Source organism: Lethenteron reissneri, chromosome 9 (genome assembly GCF_015708825.2).
Source record: "Lethenteron reissneri isolate LAM-NWPU_2019-01 chromosome 9, ASM1570882v1, whole genome shotgun sequence".
NCBI lineage: Eukaryota > Metazoa > Chordata > Hyperoartia > Petromyzontiformes > Petromyzontidae > Lethenteron > Lethenteron reissneri.
The window spans coordinates 5878128-5899235 of NC_083787.1; the positions used below are offsets into that span (position 1 = coordinate 5878128).

At 41.8% G+C, this 21108-nt stretch overlaps 1 protein-coding gene across 1 annotated transcript; it reads left to right on the forward strand.

Annotated features, from left to right (window-relative positions):
• The first annotated feature begins 285 nt into the window (after nucleotides 1-285).
• On the forward strand, nucleotides 286-20654 carry BBS4 (Bardet-Biedl syndrome 4). The gene is made up of 16 exons (XM_061548749.1): nucleotides 286-351; nucleotides 2219-2300; nucleotides 4653-4732; nucleotides 6920-6983; nucleotides 7535-7646; nucleotides 8024-8096; nucleotides 8683-8736; nucleotides 9935-10062; nucleotides 11573-11627; nucleotides 12007-12075; nucleotides 12664-12816; nucleotides 13424-13595; nucleotides 14736-14805; nucleotides 15952-16096; nucleotides 16808-17012; nucleotides 18164-20654. Exons 1-16 carry the CDS (start codon nucleotides 328-330, stop codon nucleotides 18271-18273), a joined length of 1596 nt encoding a protein of 531 aa, XP_061404733.1. The 5' UTR covers nucleotides 286-327; the 3' UTR covers nucleotides 18274-20654.
• Nucleotides 20655-21108: the final 454 nt, after the last annotated feature.

Here is a 21108-nt window from a genome sequence, read left to right on the forward strand (position 1 = left end):
TTTGATCCTGGCCTCATGGACTTAATCTCTCAGTCGATGGGAACCAAATAAGATAGCAAGCAAAGACTTTAGCCGTTCCGATTTATTCACGTGGCTTATAGGAGTTAGTTCTGTGAAAAGCCACACGTTTTTATAAAGTCACCACGTAATTCCCTATTTATTCACCAGCGAAACACAGCATCTGGTGTGGGCCCTATGTGAACATCTTCAAAAATGAATGAATGAATGAATCAGGCAGGCAGGCAAGGCAAGTGGCGCGGCCACCTAAAGCGTCGTATCCAAGGAGGGGTCCTCGCCCCCCACCCTTAGCGACCGCATACAAACAAGATGGCGGACGAAGAGAATGCAGAGGTCGGTGGAGCGACGGCCGCGCTCACTCTGCACCATCCACAGCCATCGCGGGCAGCCGGAGTCGGCACGCCATCGCCCCATCGCGGGCACGCACGCACGCACACGCACCAGCAGATGAATCAGTAATGCAGTGATTTGGGGTGGGGGGATAGATCACGCCATCGCGGGCACACACCAGCCGATGAATCAGCAATGCAGTGATTTGGGGTGGGGGAGAGAGGCGCACAGGCCGGCACGGGTTGTGATATTCGGCCCGGCATGGTGGTCCACGAAGTGGGGTGTTTGTGGTGGGAGATGTGATGGGTGGTGATTGTGTGATGACGCATGGCGTGTTGATGGTGGTGGTGGCGCTGGCAATGATAACTGGCCGGGGTGACTGGCGATGCGAGTAGCTGTGATGAAGGCAATGACTGGTGAAGTTTTGATGGTAATGGTAATGTTGTGGTGGTGATGGTCACAGTGGTGGTAGCATTGGTGGTGGTGTTTACATTGGTGATGTTGATGGAGACATGATGATGACAGTCGTAGTCATGATGAGAGTGATAGGGGTGGTGACAGGATTGGTGGTGGTGACTGGTAATTAGTGGTAGTAACGAGGATGGCGGTGTTCCAATGGCAGCATTTTTGTAGACAACTTCAATAACATAATTTGCTCAGCCTCTGATACCGCTAATCTTCAAAGCCATACATTCTTAAAACTACCTCTTGTCTTCCTTTGACCCAACCTCACATCGACAGTTTTTTATCTCTACATTTTCCTTGTCTAACGACATCTCTTCATTATCCTTAATCACTCTCATCTCTATAATAAACTACATAAAATAATCATGTACACATTCTTGCCTCCTCAACCTCCTTCACTTGTAATCCACTATCTCCACTATCTCGTCCTGAAGACTGCAAATTTAGAACGCATGGAAAGTAACCTCAGATAAAGGGAACAGAAAACCACAAGCTACAGGGAAAAAACAAAGACTCATCCATGCCTCACACTCACACGTGTCAGTCAAGAGCAATTAGTCACCACGATATGTGAACACATCTTGATGCCCACGGCCTGTAAGAGAGGATAAATTAATAATAAAATATCATCTTGCAAACGCCCAAATAATTCAAACAGCAGACAAACCACAACACCGAGGTTGCATTTCCATAGTTGAGTTTCACTGACACATGCCCTTGGGAGTTACTTTTGACTGTTGCAGCAAATGCACACACCATTTATGATGCACCACAGATCACCAACATTGGTGTGTCCAGAGTGAATCACTACCACATGTTTGCAAATTTCCATGATAGGCTTTTAACTGAAGGTAGTCCGTTTATAAGTGCACATATACCCCACAGTTAAGGAATTTCATAGAAGTCCTTTGACATGTTTTCATGCATATTTTTTTAGTAAATTGCAATTTAGTGCACCCGCTATACTTATTCTTTTAGTATTTGCCCTCTTGTACGTAATTTTAGCGAAAGATCTAAATGTTCAGTTTTAACATCTACTCACTGATAAGCCCAAATAAGATTGTGAAGCAGCTGTATCAACTAAATGTATTTTTTATGACTAATACCATGCAATTTGCGTAACCTCTTGCTCCCAACGCACTGTGGTCAAATACATTTACCGTACCACATTCACTAAATAGTGCAACTGTGCAGATGCTTTGTCACCTTTCAAAACTATTGAAATGTTACAATGTGAACCATATAGATTTGCAATTCAGTTGACAAGCACTGTGTGGACAGCCATTCCATGTTGCCATGACAACGTGCATTTAAAATATTTGTTGAGTCCTCAATAGGCTGCAAAGACGTCCAGTGAATATTAAAGAGTCACAATTAAAGTCTGGTTTATTATTTTTTTGTACAGAGCGAAGCCATGCCCGAAAGTCATGGGGTGGCAAAGTCTTCTGGACAGATCATGTCAGCCCCTCGTGCCAGGCCTAAGAAGGGTAAGAACACTTGACTCCCCTCTACGCCAGGCACGTTTTGCACTTGCATTTGGCAACATTAATTTCCATCCAATGTCATGTGCAATAACGTAAAGGTAACACTGCAGCAGCAATTGAAGAGTTGCTGTTTGCAGTGCGCTCCAGAAGAGGTCACCGCTTGTAACATCACTGTTTAACAGTATCGGGGCATAGATCCTTGTACACTCAGGGGCACTGGCTGTAGATTGCTATAAGTCAGGCAAGTTTTTGCTGTTGGTTCTGTAGTTTAAAGAAAACAAGAGTGCACAAATACTTTCTTGGTTGTTCAAGACTTGTGGAATTACGATATATAGCATTATAGTAGTGTGTTTGAAAAATTTGCTTGGATGGGCGTGCAATAATATTTCCTATATAATTTACTTAAGTGTTTCGACTTTTATAGGAAAGTTGATTAAATAACTGAAACAGCAAGCTCTACATGCTTCTTAGTGATGAGTACACAGATGGGTGATTTATTTGAAGTATTGATTATGGTATGGTCAATGTTTTATGGAGTTGCTTACTGCAGGATGTTGCATGCCGTTAAGGTGCCATTCATATATATTTTATTTAATAACATAAATAATAGATTTGTCTACATCAGCAACATGTAAATCATTTACAAAATGTAGACTTCTAGTACCGCGAGAGAAAATGTTTTTTGCAGGAAAAGTGATAATAAATATAATATATTACACTAGCTTGTTTGCCCGTCCGAGGATGTAAGCTGTAAAATTTACGAAAAAATTTAGTATAATTATATCTTGTGTAAATTTAATGGCAGTGAATCTTGCACAAAAGTATGTCATCAAATACTTCACTGCATTTCACTGTAGCACTGTATTAATGGCAGTGAATCTGCCACAAAACTATGACATCAAAAACCTCACTTCATGTCACTGTAGCACTATATATAACTAACCTTCAATTTGTTCAAATTCACTGCACTGAAACTTTATTCTCTTCTGCTTTCGGTCGCTGGAGTTGAAAGAAATTGGAAATCGATACAATATCTGGAAAATCACTGAGAAATGTCTTTTACCATAATGTAGAAGCATAAATTAGACTTACCTTTTGTCTCAAGTGCTGAAGAAATAAAGTCACCAAATCCACTTTGTTGCTGCATATAATTATTTATTAGATTCAATTTCAATAAAGAAACGTCAAACTTAAAGCGAATTTGCGAAACTTTTTATTTCCGCTCGACCTTCTGGTGAGTATAAAAATCCACCCGCTCATGAATATTAATGACGGGGGGGGTGCGGCATGTGGAGTGACGTCACGCACGTTACACACAAACAGACATTTTTGGCTCATTATAGTAGTTCCGTTGATCACTTTAGAGTCAGAATGGACCATGTTCAATTCTTGTCGATTCAACAGGGACCAGACATTCTAAGTTCAACTAATTACTGTTATTGCCTAGATGGCCAGGAATAAAGTGCATTTTTTTTATCGAAATGTACAACCTTAATAAAAAATGTGCTTTTACTAAATTCCACAGTTTTGAGCAGCAAATAACTACCAGACTCACAAATACATTAAATGCTAAAAATGAACTGATGTACTTGTATTGCCTTATTGTCCATTGGCGAATGCTTTGACAAACCACGTTTTAGCCATCAGAGCTTCCTAGCACAGCTGCAGTATATAGTCAGCATGCTGCTGTGCTGCTTTAGCTTTTATAGAACAAGCTTTTGAAATATGTTCTGCTATATTTTAAACCAGACACTTATTATTGGCTGCGCATAATGTGGTATGCCTGTTCACACGCGTCCAACAAGAGCTTAATTATTTATACTCACCAGGATAATTTGCAGTGCATATTTAAAATGTATTTTATGTCCAGGCCCTCCGGCTCTTGATTTGTTAGTCATGAGGTTTATTCTTCGTGATTGGCAAGCTACATTTTGAGTGTGCAAGACTCAGGAGATTGCACCATAAGATAATTTGGATTTAAATCAACGCTGTCACAAATGCGGCTGCTCTCGCTATGGGGAAGCAGGCAGAATGTGCAGTGTGCCGGAAATAACACCCGTTCAAATAACACATCCTCTTCGTCAAGTCCATCAACTGAGCAAATCCTGTGAAATTGGACTTTGGGAAGCGCAAGTACTTGCTCTTTTAAAAAAAGACTGCTATTTATGCAAAACACTGAAGCGGGCTGAAAGGCTCATTCGCACATGTCCAGCAACTGCAGCTGCAGATCCAGCGTGTGTATGTTATTATCTGCTAGCATTTGAAGGCTGCTACAAGCCATGTCCAGGCCAGATAAGGCGCTCTGTCGGCTGGTAGCTCAGTGCTCCATTTGCTCTGTGCACATTTTTCACACAGCGCCCGAGATGCCCATTTTTGAGCGGCGCAACTGGCTCATCCACCAGCACTACGTCCGCAAGGATTACGACACCTGCAAGGTAAGCAATACCACAGTCGTTCACCACTGACACAATGTCTGGAGGAGGAGGAGGTAGAGGCATCTGTCAAATGCAGTTTCCTATAGTATTTGCATCACCCATGTACAAATATCCTTTTCAGAATCTCATTTGTTTTATATGCTCAAAAATATATTTAAAAAATCTAATATAAAACAAAAATAAATGTTGCACAGTATTTTGAAAAGAAAACCAAGGAAATAAACAAGCATAGACTGTATATTATTTACCAGAATTTAGTGAGAACACTGCATGATTTCTTCGTGAAAGCATGTAACTGAGTTAATTCTAGATTTGAAGCTTTCGTGACTGCAAGGATTCATACTCTTTGTTTTTTTCGGTAAAGTCACGTAGGTAAAAAATTAAAATCACGAAACGTCATGATTTAATTTTGTTTCATTTATTTTATTTTTTACCTACGTGACTTTACCAAAAAAAACAAAGAGCATGTAACTGAGTGTATGACTGTACAAAGCATACTTTGAATGTTGGAGCTAAAATAGGTCGTTATAACTTAATGGATTCATTTTTTAAAGTTACTTGTCACTAGTTACGTCACATCTTGTTATTATGATGTTTACAATTTCACACAACATTCACAGGATGAAAACAGCATCCTTTTTATAGCTGTACCTGTTTAATCAGAATTTGATTTCAGTTGTGTGCATTTTATTTAGGATTTGTCGCGTGAGTTCTATATGCATCATAGTTTATACTGCACCCTAGTAGATGATCGCACACGTGTACACACTTTTGACACAATTCCTCAGCTGTTCTGGCTTAGTAACGTACACATTTTCTTGACAAGAATGCTCATGAGCAGCCAATTAGTGAAGGCCACATCATATCTAATAGGTGGTTGGCTTGGTAGTCATTGCTTACCTCCAGACTCGATGTGGCATTTCCACCTCCGTAATTACACGCCATTGTCCTTTGTTTTGGATATTCAATAACAGACCTTTGATTTATTTTGGTGTGTGCCCAGCATATTCATTTTGATATGCACCGTCACGTGGTGGCAGAGGAAATAATAAATGAGATGAGAAAAGCGTTCATCAAGGCTTATAAAATCATTTTCTGGAACCAGGGCACACCTCTGGAAGACTTTGTTGTTTTTTTCCTGGATTTTTCTGTTGCGCGTAGTCACTTTAAGATGTTCTTTGTTCATGTTTTTGTTTGTTGTGGTTGCACCCGAGTCAAGAGCGCATGGCTCACAGGGTTATACCTAATAAATGAAACTGAACTGAAACATTAAACAAACAACACAGTTGTAGTGTTAAGCAAATTCAGATGATACAGTTTATTGTATATACAAGTCGAAGGATAGTTTTCAGCGTTGCTTTTTATTGCTGCAGGGCCTCTAAATTGTGGCAGCTACACGGTCAATTTTCCATTATATATTGCACATATTTATCCAGGAATACATTCCTCATATGACATGCAATATTTTTTAAGTGGGTACTGGAGCAGCAAAGCAAACAGTAAATACAACAAAATCCATTGCCAATCTCTCAATGTGAAATCGCCCATATATATTTGAATGCTGCCAGTAAGTGAGTGTGGATCTGACAGTGAATTAATAGCACTGTACTAAATAAAAGAATGAATATTAAAATACAATAACAATGAATAAGTATTTTTAAAAAAATTCTTACACTACACATATACGTAATAAACTTTTCCTAAATAAAATGTATAAATCATCTATTCATTTTGATGGGTTAATGTCATTTTATTCATTTTTTTTCTTGTCATCCTGTTGTTCCTACATTTATAAACCTGAACTTTGGAAGAAAACGTCTTTCATCAACCCTGAGGAATATTGTGACAGATGTAGCATTAAAATCACCCTGGATGATGGCCTTTTGTTGCATGGTGCTGTGAGCGTGATTGCCATGATGCCATGATGGCATTTTAATAATTGAGGACTGAAAATAATCCCCTTTGTGTGAAAAATCATATTTGCTGGCTTATCTTGAGTTTATTATTTTCAGAGCTTGCATGTATATTTATTTATTTTTCTAGAACCCTGAATACATGGTGTTGTATGTATGTTGAACTTCTTTCGCGCCATACGTAGCCAGCCGTGCTAATTGGAGGTTGTATATGCAGGAATAACATATACATTTGCATGAGTTTGTGCTTATTCTTTGGTTTTGTATATTTCAGGTTATTATTAAAGAACAGCTACAAGAATCCCAAGGCATGTGTGAATATGCTGTGTACGTTCAAGGTAAAACTCTCAACACTTTTGTCACTTGTATCTTTAATAACTGAATACATAAAAAAACGATAATGGCACAGTGGTTAGTGCACTATACTCTGTACCCGGCAACCTGAGTTTCATTTCCGGCCGTATCTAACTGCAATGGATAGTGGTATCTGAACCAGTCGCACCCCTGATTAGCACGTTTGGCTATGTAAGGCGCGAAAGAAGTTCAACATACATTCAGTCCTGGGTACCGCCTTCAGCAATCCGTACTGACTAGTGTCAGCTAGTATGGTCAAACAAAACCGACACAGCATGGGGAGGCCTTCATCCAGCAGTAGATGGACAAAGGGCTGTGAATATTCTTGTTTGATATTGAAGACATGCATTTCAGTCGAGAAAATCACATGACAACTGAGGCGTTCATGAAAAAAGTGCATGCTTAGGGCTTGAATATTTTGACCACACCTCTATGTGCATCTTTGCCGACTAGTAAAAGCAGAGGGAGCTATGTAATTTCCATCAATGGTCATGGGAGATGGTAGCCACACTGTTGCATACGTTTATATTCACAGCCCTGATATTTCGCCTGGAGGGGAAGATCCAGGAGTCACTGGAGCTGTTTCAAACGTGCGCCATCCTCAACCCACAGAATGCAGAGAACCTCAAACAAGTGGCTCGCTCACTGTAAGCATTTCGATTTAAAGCTTTCGTGACTGCAGGGATTCATCTTCTTGGTTCTTTCAGTAAAGTCACGTAGAAGGGAAATAATAAAATAATAAAAATAAAACATTAAATAATTCTCACGACATTTCGGCCACAACACACGCTGTCTTCCTGACAGACCTGTTCATCATCTGAGGACGGCTGCTTGCGTTGTGGCCGAAACGTCGTGAGAATTATTTTATTATGTTTTATTTTTATTATTTCCCTTCTACGTGACTTTACCGAAAGAACCAAGAAGACACTGTAAGCATATTTACTTTCTGTGCCCCAATGAGCATAGGTACACACACATACCATCCAGCACCACCGCTGATGAGGACAATGTGATGTGTTGGCAGGTTCCTGCTGGGAAAGCACAAGGCAGCTATTGAAGTCTACAATGAAGCAGCCAAAATGAATGAGAGGGACTGGGTAAGAGCCATTTCCCTCGATTTCGAATGTCTGATTGAACTTGGTGTGTGCTTAAATTGTAGTGTGGCATCAATCATAACTGAGGAGGCATGCACAGATTTATCGATTAAAATGGATTATGATGCACACAGCACATGCATCAAGTCGTATATGGGTGAATGTGTTATTTATAATATATGCAAATTCTATTTCAGATGTTTTTATATTACATTTATGTGATTTCAGTGAGCAAATCTGAAGGAGACGAAAACGAACAATAGAGTTTTATAAATGCATTGTCGCATCTCTGTTGGCTGCAAGGGTCATGTGATCTAATTACATGCAACAAATACATGATTTATTAATTAACACACGGCATTTGAATCGTATTTTATTATATTAATACAACATTACACCCCGACCTCCAGCTGATCACCTGTTATTGTGAAGGAAAACTTAAAATAAATCTTATTTCATCATGGAGAAACCATTTGATGAAAATTTTTAAATTGACGTATGAGTGACCGTACAGTTTCCCATAATAATGTTCAAAACTATTAAAATTATTATTAAGCATGGCATGGTATGTATCCTCTTTAACCCTCAGGAAATCAGCCACAACCAAGGGGTGTGTTACATGTACCTCAAAGACTATGAGAAGGTAAGGCAGCGAGGTAGACGCGAATGGCATGTATCTTTTGGTAATGTGGAGATACATTTCATAAAAAAGCAGGGCTGTTATTTATTGCGAAATAAAAGTTTAATGCGTTTTTGCTCATCTGGAAGCCTGTTTAGACTTGCACTTTTTAATTTAGTTTGGCAATGAAGCTTTTGAAATTGCTGATCCTGCATGCTGGTAAACTTATTAAGTTGTATGCTGCAACTGTTCAAACGCCGTGCTTGACAAAGAACCAAATGCCCCCAAATGTGCATCCTATGACGTCACCTGCTGCTATATTTGCAAGGATTATGCTCGTTTGAAGTGAACATTGCAACGTAAAAATGATGCACCCTTAAACGGTGGCACATATCGATACGCTTAATGCATAATTTGTTGCCCAAATCTTTAACACGGACATCAGTATCATTGATTTAGAATTGTAAATACTTTGTTGTAGTTTGGGATTGGGGATAATATCTGAACCTGGGTTAAGGTTGGAATTTGGGTTGGGATTAAGATATGTTTTTGCAAATACGGTTATATATGCAGTGCCTCAATTTTAAAAGTGGGTTATGTTTTAGCGCCTTTGACCAAATCAACCGGAATATGCCCAGTCTCGATGCAAGTAGGGTTGAGCCTGGAGAGTGGTTGAATCGGTAACGAACATGCACAACAAGTTTATATAGGCTGCGGGGCTACGTGGTGGGCAGCAGAAGGTTGTTAAGTACAATCATTTGTTTCACTCTCTACTTCTCTGCTCCCACATCTATAGCTCCCCAACATCACCAACACGCACTGACCAGTGTAGTGAAATATCGTCAAATAACCTCGGTCCGCATGGTGGGGGGAGGTCCTGATTCAGCAGTATATTGCCATGAGGGCTGTATATGAACATATGTTTTAGCATGTACACATATTTTAGAAAACGAATTTCTTGAGAGCGACTTTTTGTGTTTAGTTTTGTTGTCCTTCCCCCTGCACGTCCAATTAGCATGGTTGGCTAGGTAAGGTGCAAAATAAGTTAAACATGCATAAACACAGCATAAAAATGGTCAGCTCAGGCTGTGCAATAGCGACAATCTCAGCAGCAGAAGCAGTGCTGCCTCTAATCCGTCGCGTGACATTCTCAACAAGGGGTGACGCAGGTATGAGAGGGCGAATTGTCCGTAGGTCACACAATCCCCGTTCCCTTTCGCAGGCGAAGGAGTGCCTGAACAGCGCGTTACAGTGCAGTCGCCACGACCTGACGTCTGGCGTGCTAGGACGCGTGCACCTGCTGGAGGGCGACACGGAGCGCGCCATCGAAGTCTACCGCCGCGCCATCGAGTGAGTCTTCGCACATCGCACTGTCCTGTCGGCCGCCACTGATCCCAGTAAAGATCTCTTGCTTTAATCACAGCAGGATCCTAGTGACCCTACTTTAGCCCTGCCGACTGTGGGTGTCCTGTTGTAATAATTAGAAGTGTAGATTTTTACACTGGTATGCGTATGTAAGGTATTGCATATTACAAATTTATGCAGATCATATGCTTATGTTAAAATAAGAATATACAGCCCTTTGTCAATCCACTATGGATGAAGGCCTCCCCTTGCCATATCAGTCATGGGGATCATATGACCTCACTTCACGCTGGGCAGTGCATGTTTTTATTCTCAGTTCCTTGTGCAGTGCACTAACCACTGCCACCGATCCACCCAAGGTTATCTTTAAGCAGAGTTGAGCCTGGATATTTATTGGATGGGTGACCATGTATTAAACAGCTGTTATAGGTTGCTGCAAGGTTGCGTTGTCGGCAGATGACAGTGCAGCAAAATCCACTATTGTACTGTACTATGCTGCAATGTCTATTCTCCCCTCCACTCTACACTGACCAGCGTGGTGAAGTATCGTGTAATAACCCCCACAACCCGCACCATGTGGGGAGGCCCATATCCTTCAGTGGATTAACAAAAGAGTTGTATATATTAGCAACAGGATCTAAATGAAACACATTTCTTGGACACTGTTATCACTTTTTTTGATGAGCAATGAACACCAATGCATATTTGAAACATAAAGATCATAAATATCGTGCAAATATCTCATTTAATATTTCAGATTAACTTAGCGAACTATATAATAATAATAAAAGTACAGCCTACTGTTTAGTCATAATGGGATTACAGGATCAACATAGAACTTGACAAACACAACATTTAACATTGGAAATATTTTGGGCTTTTTGGTTTCTAAAAGGTTTTACAGAGCAGATTAGTATGATATATAAAATATCCCATTTAATCATCGTGTCTAAAATTATTGCATGGTCTTGTAATTCCATTATTGTACAGGGTGGCCCAAAAGTAAGGACACATTGGGTTATTATATATATTTGAACAAATCAGATAGGGTTATTTAATTTATTTTACAAATGTTCAAACGGACTTCCCATGAACATTAATGCAAGCATAATTCAGGACTTTTTTTTAAGATTACAGGTATAGTCTTTGAACATTCATCAATTATGTTTTGTTCCAATTCATCCCGGGCTCTTGATCAAGTTTTGTAAACAACGAATTTGAGGTGACCCCACAGGAATAAGAATAGATATTAATATTGTTAATAGATCAAATATTAACTTAAATCATTAACAATTAAAAATGTTAATGCAAGTGTTAAAATAAATGAAAACCTTACGTATCATGACTGTTGGGCAACCCTCTATATTTGCCACGTGTTTTTACGTAAAGAAATGTTCCTAATCAAATTATTGGTGTTCAATAATGTGGAGATACGTTTCAATAATGCATACGGTTAACAGCAGAAAAGTCCATCACTCGACTTTTTCTTCACCAGGCACTCTCCAGAAAACACTGAACTGTTGACAACCCTCGGATTGCTATACCTGCAGGTCAGCATTCATTTTATGATAAATATGCAAATTTTAGAGCAGCTATGCCTCTGTAAGAAATTGGGATGCATCATCTCAGGGCATTTTCTCACGAGTCAAGATTTATTATAAGCAAATCATAAGGCTTTCTATAATGATTTGAGGCATGGCGTGTGCTACATACAGTACAACTAATTTAAAAACAATTGTTTTTTGAAAATTACAATAAATCTACAAGTCACCAATAACATGACACAACATGAAATCTCAGAGATGCTCAGTTTGGAGGTCAATTTTAATTATGTTAGAACATTACTTGACTGGCTTGATATGCACTTTGTGTTTCAGTCTGTATTAAAAATATAGTACCATAAAGACATTGCATTACTTGTGGTTGCAGATGGGGTCATACCAGAGGGCTTTTGAACATCTTGGAAATGCATTGACATATGATCCTACAAACTACAAGGTAACTGTCCAGTTGCATATCCTGTATGTATACATTTCATTGTATATGTCTTTAAGGGTACAATGTGATCATTAATAATGCAGATTAAAACAATATGTGACTTAGCAGTATGTGATGCTTAGCGTGAATTACAATGTATATTTATTATGTTATTATCTGATGATAAATGGTGGTGTAATTCACAAGACAATTGACAAAGAATACGGAGGTCTATAAAAAAAAAAGTAATTTTATGAGCGATAAAAACATGAAAAATTTAATTTTAAATTGGCCACGATATTCTCCAGGCAACCTGCCATGAGGCTTCCACTACAAAACCACCAAGAGCAGCCCATAATATATGAAATAAAACACACAAGTGCTATGGTTGTGACACAATCTTTCAGCACAATTAGATGAAACACATGTTCTCGCAATGGATCACAAGTAGGCACATATCAAATCTGTTTTAAGACAAGTGGGTGACACGGTATCACTAAACCGATGTTTTCATTCACGCGACGAGGATTTGTACTGCATTTTATGCCACGCTTGTCTTCCTGCCCGTACGTCCCTAACGTCGCGTTGACGGCACGTCGCGCCCCACAGGCCATCCTGGCGGCGGGCAGCATGATGCAAACACACGGCGACTTCGATGTGGCCCTCACCAAGTACCGTGTGGCGGCGCACTCCGCTCCCGAGTCCCCGCCGCTCTGGAACAACATCGCCATGTGCTTCTTCGGCAAGAAGAAATACGTGGCTGTGAGTACCTCTGTCACTGCTGCTATTGCTGCCCCACCTTGGATAACTCCTTTGCTAACTCTCTTCCCCTTTTCCTCTTCTGCTTACGACCCTTTGTTCTGTCTTTCCTGAATGTAACCCTACTTTGTAGTCTTTATTGTCTCCTCCCCCCTGAAACATTTCCTCATGCAAAGGAATCTTGCTCTACAAATCAAAATGTTGGTAATTGTTTTTATGAATAATCCAAAATGGACCTGTGGAGACATGTGAAAGTAAAGTTTTACTGAGCTTCACCCTTCCTGATTTATTTATTCCACCATGTGTTTTCGAGTCGTGCAAATGATTGTCATTTACACAATGCTGTAGTTGTTCATTCTTCTATACACATATAAATTGAGGACATTTTAAATAAATGTCCTGTTTATTTGACATAAGCCACCAGTATCAATATACCATAGTTTAGTGTTGAATCTTGATTTGTCACACTGTTTTTTCTTATTTAGAAAACTAAAGTGCTGTATTTTTTTCCCATTTCGCTAAAATAATAAACCAATGAATGCCATGCACCACTAACCATGGCCACCTTGCACTGGTTATACATCAATTACCTGAGTTCCGTCCTTCCCAGGCCATCAGCTGCCTAAAGCGGGCACACTACCTGGCACCGTTTGATGGCAAGGTGCTGTACAACCTGGGCCTCGTGCACCTGACCATGCAGCAGCACGCTTCTGCCTTCCACTTCTTGAGCGCCGCTATAAGCCTCATGCCACGCATGGGCGAGCTCTACATGCTGCTGGCAGGTATTAGTCTAAGGGGTGTGTGTACGTGAGCGCTGCACAATCAGTTTCAAGAAATATGTACATGTACAGCCCTGTTGGTAACCGACTGCTGGATAAGGGCCACCCCATACCTGTGTGGGTTATTTTACTAGACTTTGCCACACTGGTCGGTGCAGGTTGGTGAAGGCGGTCACGATAGACTTGGTGGGAGTACATAGTAAAGTGCACTACCGTCTGCTCCCTGCAACGTAGCCCTGCATGCAGCCTATAACAACTTGCCTTGCATTGTGGTTAGCCATCCAAGCATAATCCAGGGTCAACCCTACTTAGCTTCTGAGATCTGAAAAGCTTGGGCACATTGTAGGTTGATTTGGTTATACGTGCAAAGAAAGACAAATATAAAGTGGCACTTACAGATAAATAACTACTCTGTGTCCTAGACCAGGGGTCGGCAACCTACGGCTCCGGAGCCGCATGCGGCTCTTTACGGGCTGCTTCTTGACGATATGTACAGTATGTACTCAGATGCATTGCGGCTCTTGAAATACTGAATTTTGTACCGAATTGGAAAGAAATGGCTCTTCTTGTTATTTTGGTTGCCGACCCCTGTCCTAGACTGTCAACTGAGAGTGACATTTTGCAAATGAAAAACAAATATTCAAAGAAATGCTAAGTGACTTTCGGAAGTGCTGCCACAGCACCCTCTAGTGATGCTCGTAACATATAACTTTTAATGGCAGGTAGAGGGCTCAGCACTACAGTTTTGTTCCAAAGTGTGGTGTAACATTACAATGTGTTGCAGCAAAAAAAAACTGCCATCGACCTCTTAAAGTGGCTTTTGGATTAAGCACTTCCATAAAATATTCAAATGTTCCAAACACGCATTTGAATATTCGATGGCAGTGCTCGACAATTTTTCTGTCAGATTTACAGAAGCAGATTGAAACTTTCATCCTTTGTGTATCACCAGGTAAAAGACTTAAAACAATAATTTTCAATGGAGCACGCAATAGCTTGCACACATTATTTTACTGCACAATGTGTAATTGTAGGTTGTACATGTTGGTCACAATGTGCTGCCCCGTTGTTGCTCAGATTACAGCACAAGCCGTCATTCGTCTTTGTCGCTGTGTTGCTAACACAGTGTTTTATTTCCGTCAGTGGCTCTCAACAACTTGGGCGACCCAGAGAATGGGCGGCGAGCATACGAGCAGTCCGTCGCGCTCGATGAGTAAGTCCAAGTCCATGTATTAACTGCTGCAGTGTGCTCCTGCTGTTGTGTATAAATTTATGAAATCCCACGTTTTTCTAGACACTTGAACATCCATGGCAGAACTACCCATATAGTTTGTTTTAATTCATCTTCTGTTATATTTACTTGAATTGTATATACATTGTATAATCTCATGTTTAAAGGAAGACGCAACGCAAACAGCTCTCTTTATACATATATATCTCGGCTGCAAGTCCCAGGCTGTTTGACATGACATACACATATAATGAATAAGACCTTTAATGTTAAGGGCAAGTAGATTATTACAGCACGCTTGTGGCATCCCCGTGAAGTGACATTATATTGCCCGCTATGGTAGTACACTTTATTGTCTGGTGTTAATGGGCTATCACCTGGTTATACAAGATACCTACTTTTTCTCCAAACTATCACGTATTTAAAGAATCTTATCTTTTCTATGTGTTAACAGAATCAGACGCCATACTTTGACAAAGCACGCTCATAACGTTTGAGAATAATTACCTCTTCACAGGCGATTGCACAATTTTTATATTTTTGTTCTGTTTCTCAATATTATATTATGTAAATATCCATAACGAGCTTTGGTCCTTGCTTCAAAACTGCTGTAAGAGAGTTTCTGAAACACAGCCTATATATATCTAGAATAACTATGTTTTTGGTTGCCCCTTACCTATGTGAAACAATTTTACGTATTAAATGTACCCCTGCATATATATTTGGCCCAAACTGGACTCATGATAATGTCATTAATTATGAATAAAATAATAATGAATTGTTATTAATGTTAAATTTCGATTTAAAGCTTTCGTGACTGCAGGGATTCATCTTCTTGGTTCTTTCAGTAAAGTCACGTAGAATGGAAATAATAAAATAATTACAATAAAACATAATAGAATAATTCTCACAGCGTTTCGGCTGCTTGCGTTGTGGCCGAAACGTCGTGAGAATTATTTTATGTTTTATTTTTATTTATTATTTCCCTTCTACGTGACTTTACCGAAAGAACCAAGAAGATGTTATTAATGTTATTTTAAAAAATGTTTGATTAAATAAGCGCAAGAAACGTGTGTGTGATTTTACAATTATATCCGTCGTGTCTGCAATCGCTTTCGATGCGTGCAGAGTGAATCCACTGGCGAGCCTCAACTTCGCAGTGTTCCTCTACAACCAGGGGGACAAGAAGGCGGCGCTGGCACAGTTCCATGAACTCGAGGCCACGGTGGCCAAGCAGAGGGAGGAAAATGCCAACGTCGAGTTCGACCCGGAGGTCCCCCCTCACCACCCAGTTCAAGCCCATATGGGTTCCCCACACCCCTGCAACACAGCTCAACCCAGTCACTCACAAATGTGGCCGATATGGCACGGATTGACTTACCAAAGAAATGGTGCAACACAGCTTTGTATTTATAACATAACATTAATTACTGTTCCAGAAAAGGCCCTATGACTGGCACATTTCTTTATTTATGAATTGTAACCATTTTTAGCTTTCCCAGTCTCCTTTCCTGCTACCACAGTTATTCGTGTGTCTGGTATCGGGCACATGATATGCCCTGGTGTGTAGCCTTGGCGAGGTCTTCTATGGCATTAGGCTCCTCCAGGAGCCATCAGACTAATAGACTATCCATAATCTGTGTTTCACCGATTACCCCAGTGACCAGTAGCATAAAACCATCAATTACATTGCCCTCATTTTGTACATAAATTGGCGGTGCTTCAGGTTTCGCTCAAGAGAAAATACTAGTTTAAAGTTATAATAGCATTGTTATACAGCAAGTGGCATCACTAGAGCACGATAATCACACGTCTGACTAACTGTAAAGTCTGTTTTTGTCACGAACAAAGAATAAAATGCATGTGGGCACAACACAGAACAGACGGCTTGGGGACGTATCGACATATATTAACCTCTTGTCTTTTGTGTTACTTGATTTAAGTGTTTTCACGGTGAGATTTGTGGATGCATGTGACTACACAGATGCTGGACACAGCCCACAAGCTGGGAGGTGCGCTGCAAGTTGCTGAGAGCCCCATCTGGGCCAAACCGGCCAAGGATGCCAGGCTTAAGGCACGCGCACCGGCTGCTGCCAAGCCCACTGCCCCCCAGCAGCCCCTGGGCACCAACCAGGTGCTGGGGCAGGCCATGTCCTCAGCTGCTGCATACAGCAAATCTCTCATCAGTGGTGAGACTTTTCAGAACCACACCAGAGCAGTTGGTGTAAACACCATATCTGTGAAAGCCAATTCTAACACTTTGTAAATGACGAGAAACTTCACCAGACAGAAAAGAGGAGTGCAGGCTGGAAATAAATAAGAGGAATTAGGTGACGTCAAATGTCATGCAGCGTATAATGGGAGGACTCTCTCAATGGTCACAATCGTGCCTTTTTCCGTCTAGCAATTACCCTTTGTGTGTATTACACCGCATCTGTGCGTGTGAATTCACCAGCTGTCTTTAACGTTAAGGTCATAAGTGCAAATCAAGGTCACAAGTTCACTTCAAGGGTCGAATCGGCATCTTCTTTCCACAGTTGACATAATGCACACCATCTGGTGGGGCTGCAGCCACTTGATGTAAAGCCAGCAGTGGTTGTCACGGTGCACTAACTGGGCCCTGCCAGAATAATGTAAACTTTCACCACTGCCTTAAGACCACGAATATATAAGAGCACTGCCCAATGACGAAAAGGAAAATACTCTGGAACTAGTTGAACGTGAAAAGAGGAGCCGCTGTAAAAGTAGTTTTGGGAATCATTGAGATTTTTTTGCTGAATAAAATACTTACTCTAGGAGCACTGATTAAGCGTGCACATCTATGTGGAGAGCAGTGGCACAGGAGTACACTGTGCTGTAAACCTGATGACCCGAGTTAAATTTCAGGCTACAAATAACCTCAGTGACAAGTCATATCTGAACCTGTCTTCAGCTCCTTCAAGTATGGCCAAAATAAACCTCCGTGACTGACACGGCATGCAGAGGCCTGCATCCTTCAGTGGATGGACAAAAGACTGGAACTTACTTTTTAAATGCACAGACCTGTGTAAATGTCTTCCAGATGATGGCTTTCCCATACTGTGCAGATGATTGAGGGGGTTATTTTACAATATTTCACAATACTGCAGATAGAAGATAGTAAGCATAGATGTGGGAGCATAGAGTATAGTACAACAATGGATTTTGCATTTCCCTTTGCTGCCCACCAAATAGCCCAGCAGTCTATTCAAACGTCCTGTGCAAGATCTAGGCTCAAACCTACTTTGCATGTCTACATGTAGTAATTATCTGTCAACTTTTAACTGTCGTGGTGTACGTGCGTGTATGCCGGCACACGCAGGGGGAGGCTCCATGCAGACCAAGGCACCTGCGATGCCTCTGGAGCCTGACCCATCAGCTGTGGGAGGTCAAGAGGAAAGCTCTTCTTCTTCAGAGTGCCCACGGGAGTGAGCGACACACATGGGAACAGTTGCCATTCCACCTCCACTTGCTGTCACCCGACGTCCCACCAGTCCTCTACCCAAGCCATGCACATTCCCCGTTAGATTTTCCTACTTTGTATGATTACTAGCTGTACTACCCGGCTTCGCCCGGGACTTGTATCCACCACGGCCGGCCGCCTTTGTCTCCCCAGTGGCGATGTTAATACGCCACACCAGTTACTCGTTTGAGGCTGAGTCGACCTATGTGAGGTTCAAATAATCTTGATCGGTGGTGGCCATGAGCGGGAATCTAACTCGGTTCGCCGGGTTGGTAGCGCAGCGTAGCGTTAACCACTACACCCACCGCTCCTCACACACACAGACGCACACACACACAGACACACGCAGAAACACACAGACAGACACAGACAGACACAAAGACAGCACGCTAACCACTACACTACCGCTCCCCACACACCACACACGCAGACACACACACAGAACACACACACAGACAGACACACACACACAGACACACAGACAGCACGCTAACCACTACACTACCGCTCCCCACACACCACACACGCACACACACAGACACACACACAGACACACACACAGACACACACACACAGACACACACACACACAGACACACACAGGCAGCACGCTAAGCACTACACTACCGTTCCTCCTACACACCACACACGCACACACACAGACACACACACACAGACACACACACACAGACACACACACACAGACACACACACACAGACACACACACACAGACACACACACAGACACACACACACAGACACACACACACACACATAGACACAGGCAGTACGCTAAGCACTACACTACCGTTCCCCCTACACAACACACGCGCGCGCGTCCATAGGTACACATACACGCGCTTGCTGCAGACACACACATACACACACATACATAACCACACATACACACAAACACATACACACACATGCATACACACAAACATACACATACATACAAACACACACATACATACACACAAACACATACACAATACACACACACATACATACAGACACACACATACATACACACAAACACATACAGACACATACATACACACATACATACAGACACACAGACATACACATAAACACATACACACATAGTCATGACCCGGCTTTGCCCGGGACTTGTATCCACCACGCCCGGCCGCCTTTGTCTCCCCAGTGGCGATGTTAATACGCCACACCAGTTACTCGTTTTGAGGCTGAGTCCCTCCCTCGCCACTCTGCCTCCCTCGCCACTCTGCCTCCCTCGCCACTCTGTAGAGGACGTGAAATTTGTATGAATTTACCTCAGAGTGGCGTGTTGGGTGTCGAGGCCTAGCACCGTGCAGAGCCTCCCGCCTTGCCTGATTTTCGCACCCGGCGAACGCTGGGTACGGGTGCCGGTCCCCCCCCCCCCCCCCGCGCTATTAAAAATGGCGTCCACCCCGCGGAGAAAAGTTGCTACTCGTTGCCAGGGGCAACCGCCGTCCAATGAAAGCGGCGAAGGCGTGGCTAGCCGTTGCCAGGGGCAACCGCCGTCCAATGAAAGTGCAGTCCACACACACACAGACACACAGACATGAACGATTTTATATATATAGATGTACTGTACTGTATAAAAAAAAACAATGTCTCGCTGACAAAGGTGTCCACTAGGCAAGTGCTATTTATATATTAAAGGATATTTTTTTAGTGTTGTGTGACTTTGCACCTCCAAATGTAAATTATATATTTATAGTCCTCTGACACTAGCCTGATGAATTGTTTCCTTAGTTTAATGTGTTTTTATATCAGTGCAGTTTGTCTAATTCATTTTTGTATCTGTGTTCAGTGTTGCTTTGAATATATTAATTTAAACAGCCTTGAAACTAAGAAGATAAATACATGTTTTGGAGCAATACAAGAGGCGAGCTTAATACCTGTAGTGACAGGGTGCCATCTGTTGACCATGAGGGATAACTACAGGCATGGGTGCGCTATATAACAGCCAACCATAAGCGGGGTATAACTGGGCCAAGGGTTAGAGGCGGGGATCAGCCGGGAAGCTCCTGAAACCTGCATGAGAGTTGTAGAAGGGGGGCATGGCCAGAGGCAGCGCTTGGCCACGCTGAGGAAGATATGAGGGCGGTAACCGGAGGTTCGGGCTTGTTGGGGTTCGTGTCCTGGCTGCTGTCATCTCTTCATCGTCGTCCAGCCGTATAGCCGATCCGCTGTACAGTCCCCGTCGTCGCTGTAGTCAGCCAGCGATATAGTTAGACGTCGTTGATGTGGCTGTATGAGTGGGTCAGCTATACGTAGCCCAGTGTGTATGTTAGTGACTCTGCCCGTAAAGTGTTGAGAAATAAACAAGGAGCCCTCTGCAAGTCGTGTCTCGGAAGTCGTCATTACACATGTATCGCTAAAGAAAAGAGCCGATCGAGAATTGATCCAAATTTGTAAAAGGATCTAATATTGTATTGAAATGTAGCATCACTGAAAGTACTGAACTGAATTTATGATGGTAAAAATTGCAGACAAGGTTTCTCAGTTTGACAGCCTTCCATGGAATTATAAGGTGGGATTACTCCTTACCCATGAACACTTTAATGCAGCGGTCGGGAACCTATGGCTCGCGAGCCATATATGGCTCTTCCGGTGACGGCATATGGCTCCCAGACAATTTTGAGTTGAAAAAAAGAATAATAAAAAAAAATCAGTTTGGAACTCATTTTAAAATACTTGTGATATTGCTTAATAATACTGTGTCATTTTAAAGTAAACAGAAATTAGTTTTGAAGATAAATTTCTCGGGTCACGGCACCCGTGACCAGAAGTCGC

Coding starts and splice junctions, on each gene's coding strand:
- BBS4 (XM_061548749.1), top strand. CDS start 328: ATGGCGGACGAAGAGAATGCAGAG. Junction 6,984..7,534: donor ATATGCTGTGTACGTTCAAG/GTAAAACTCTCA, acceptor TTATATTCACAG/CCCTGATATTTCGCCTGGAG. Junction 11,628..12,006: donor TCGGATTGCTATACCTGCAG/GTCAGCATTCAT, acceptor TTGTGGTTGCAG/ATGGGGTCATACCAGAGGGC.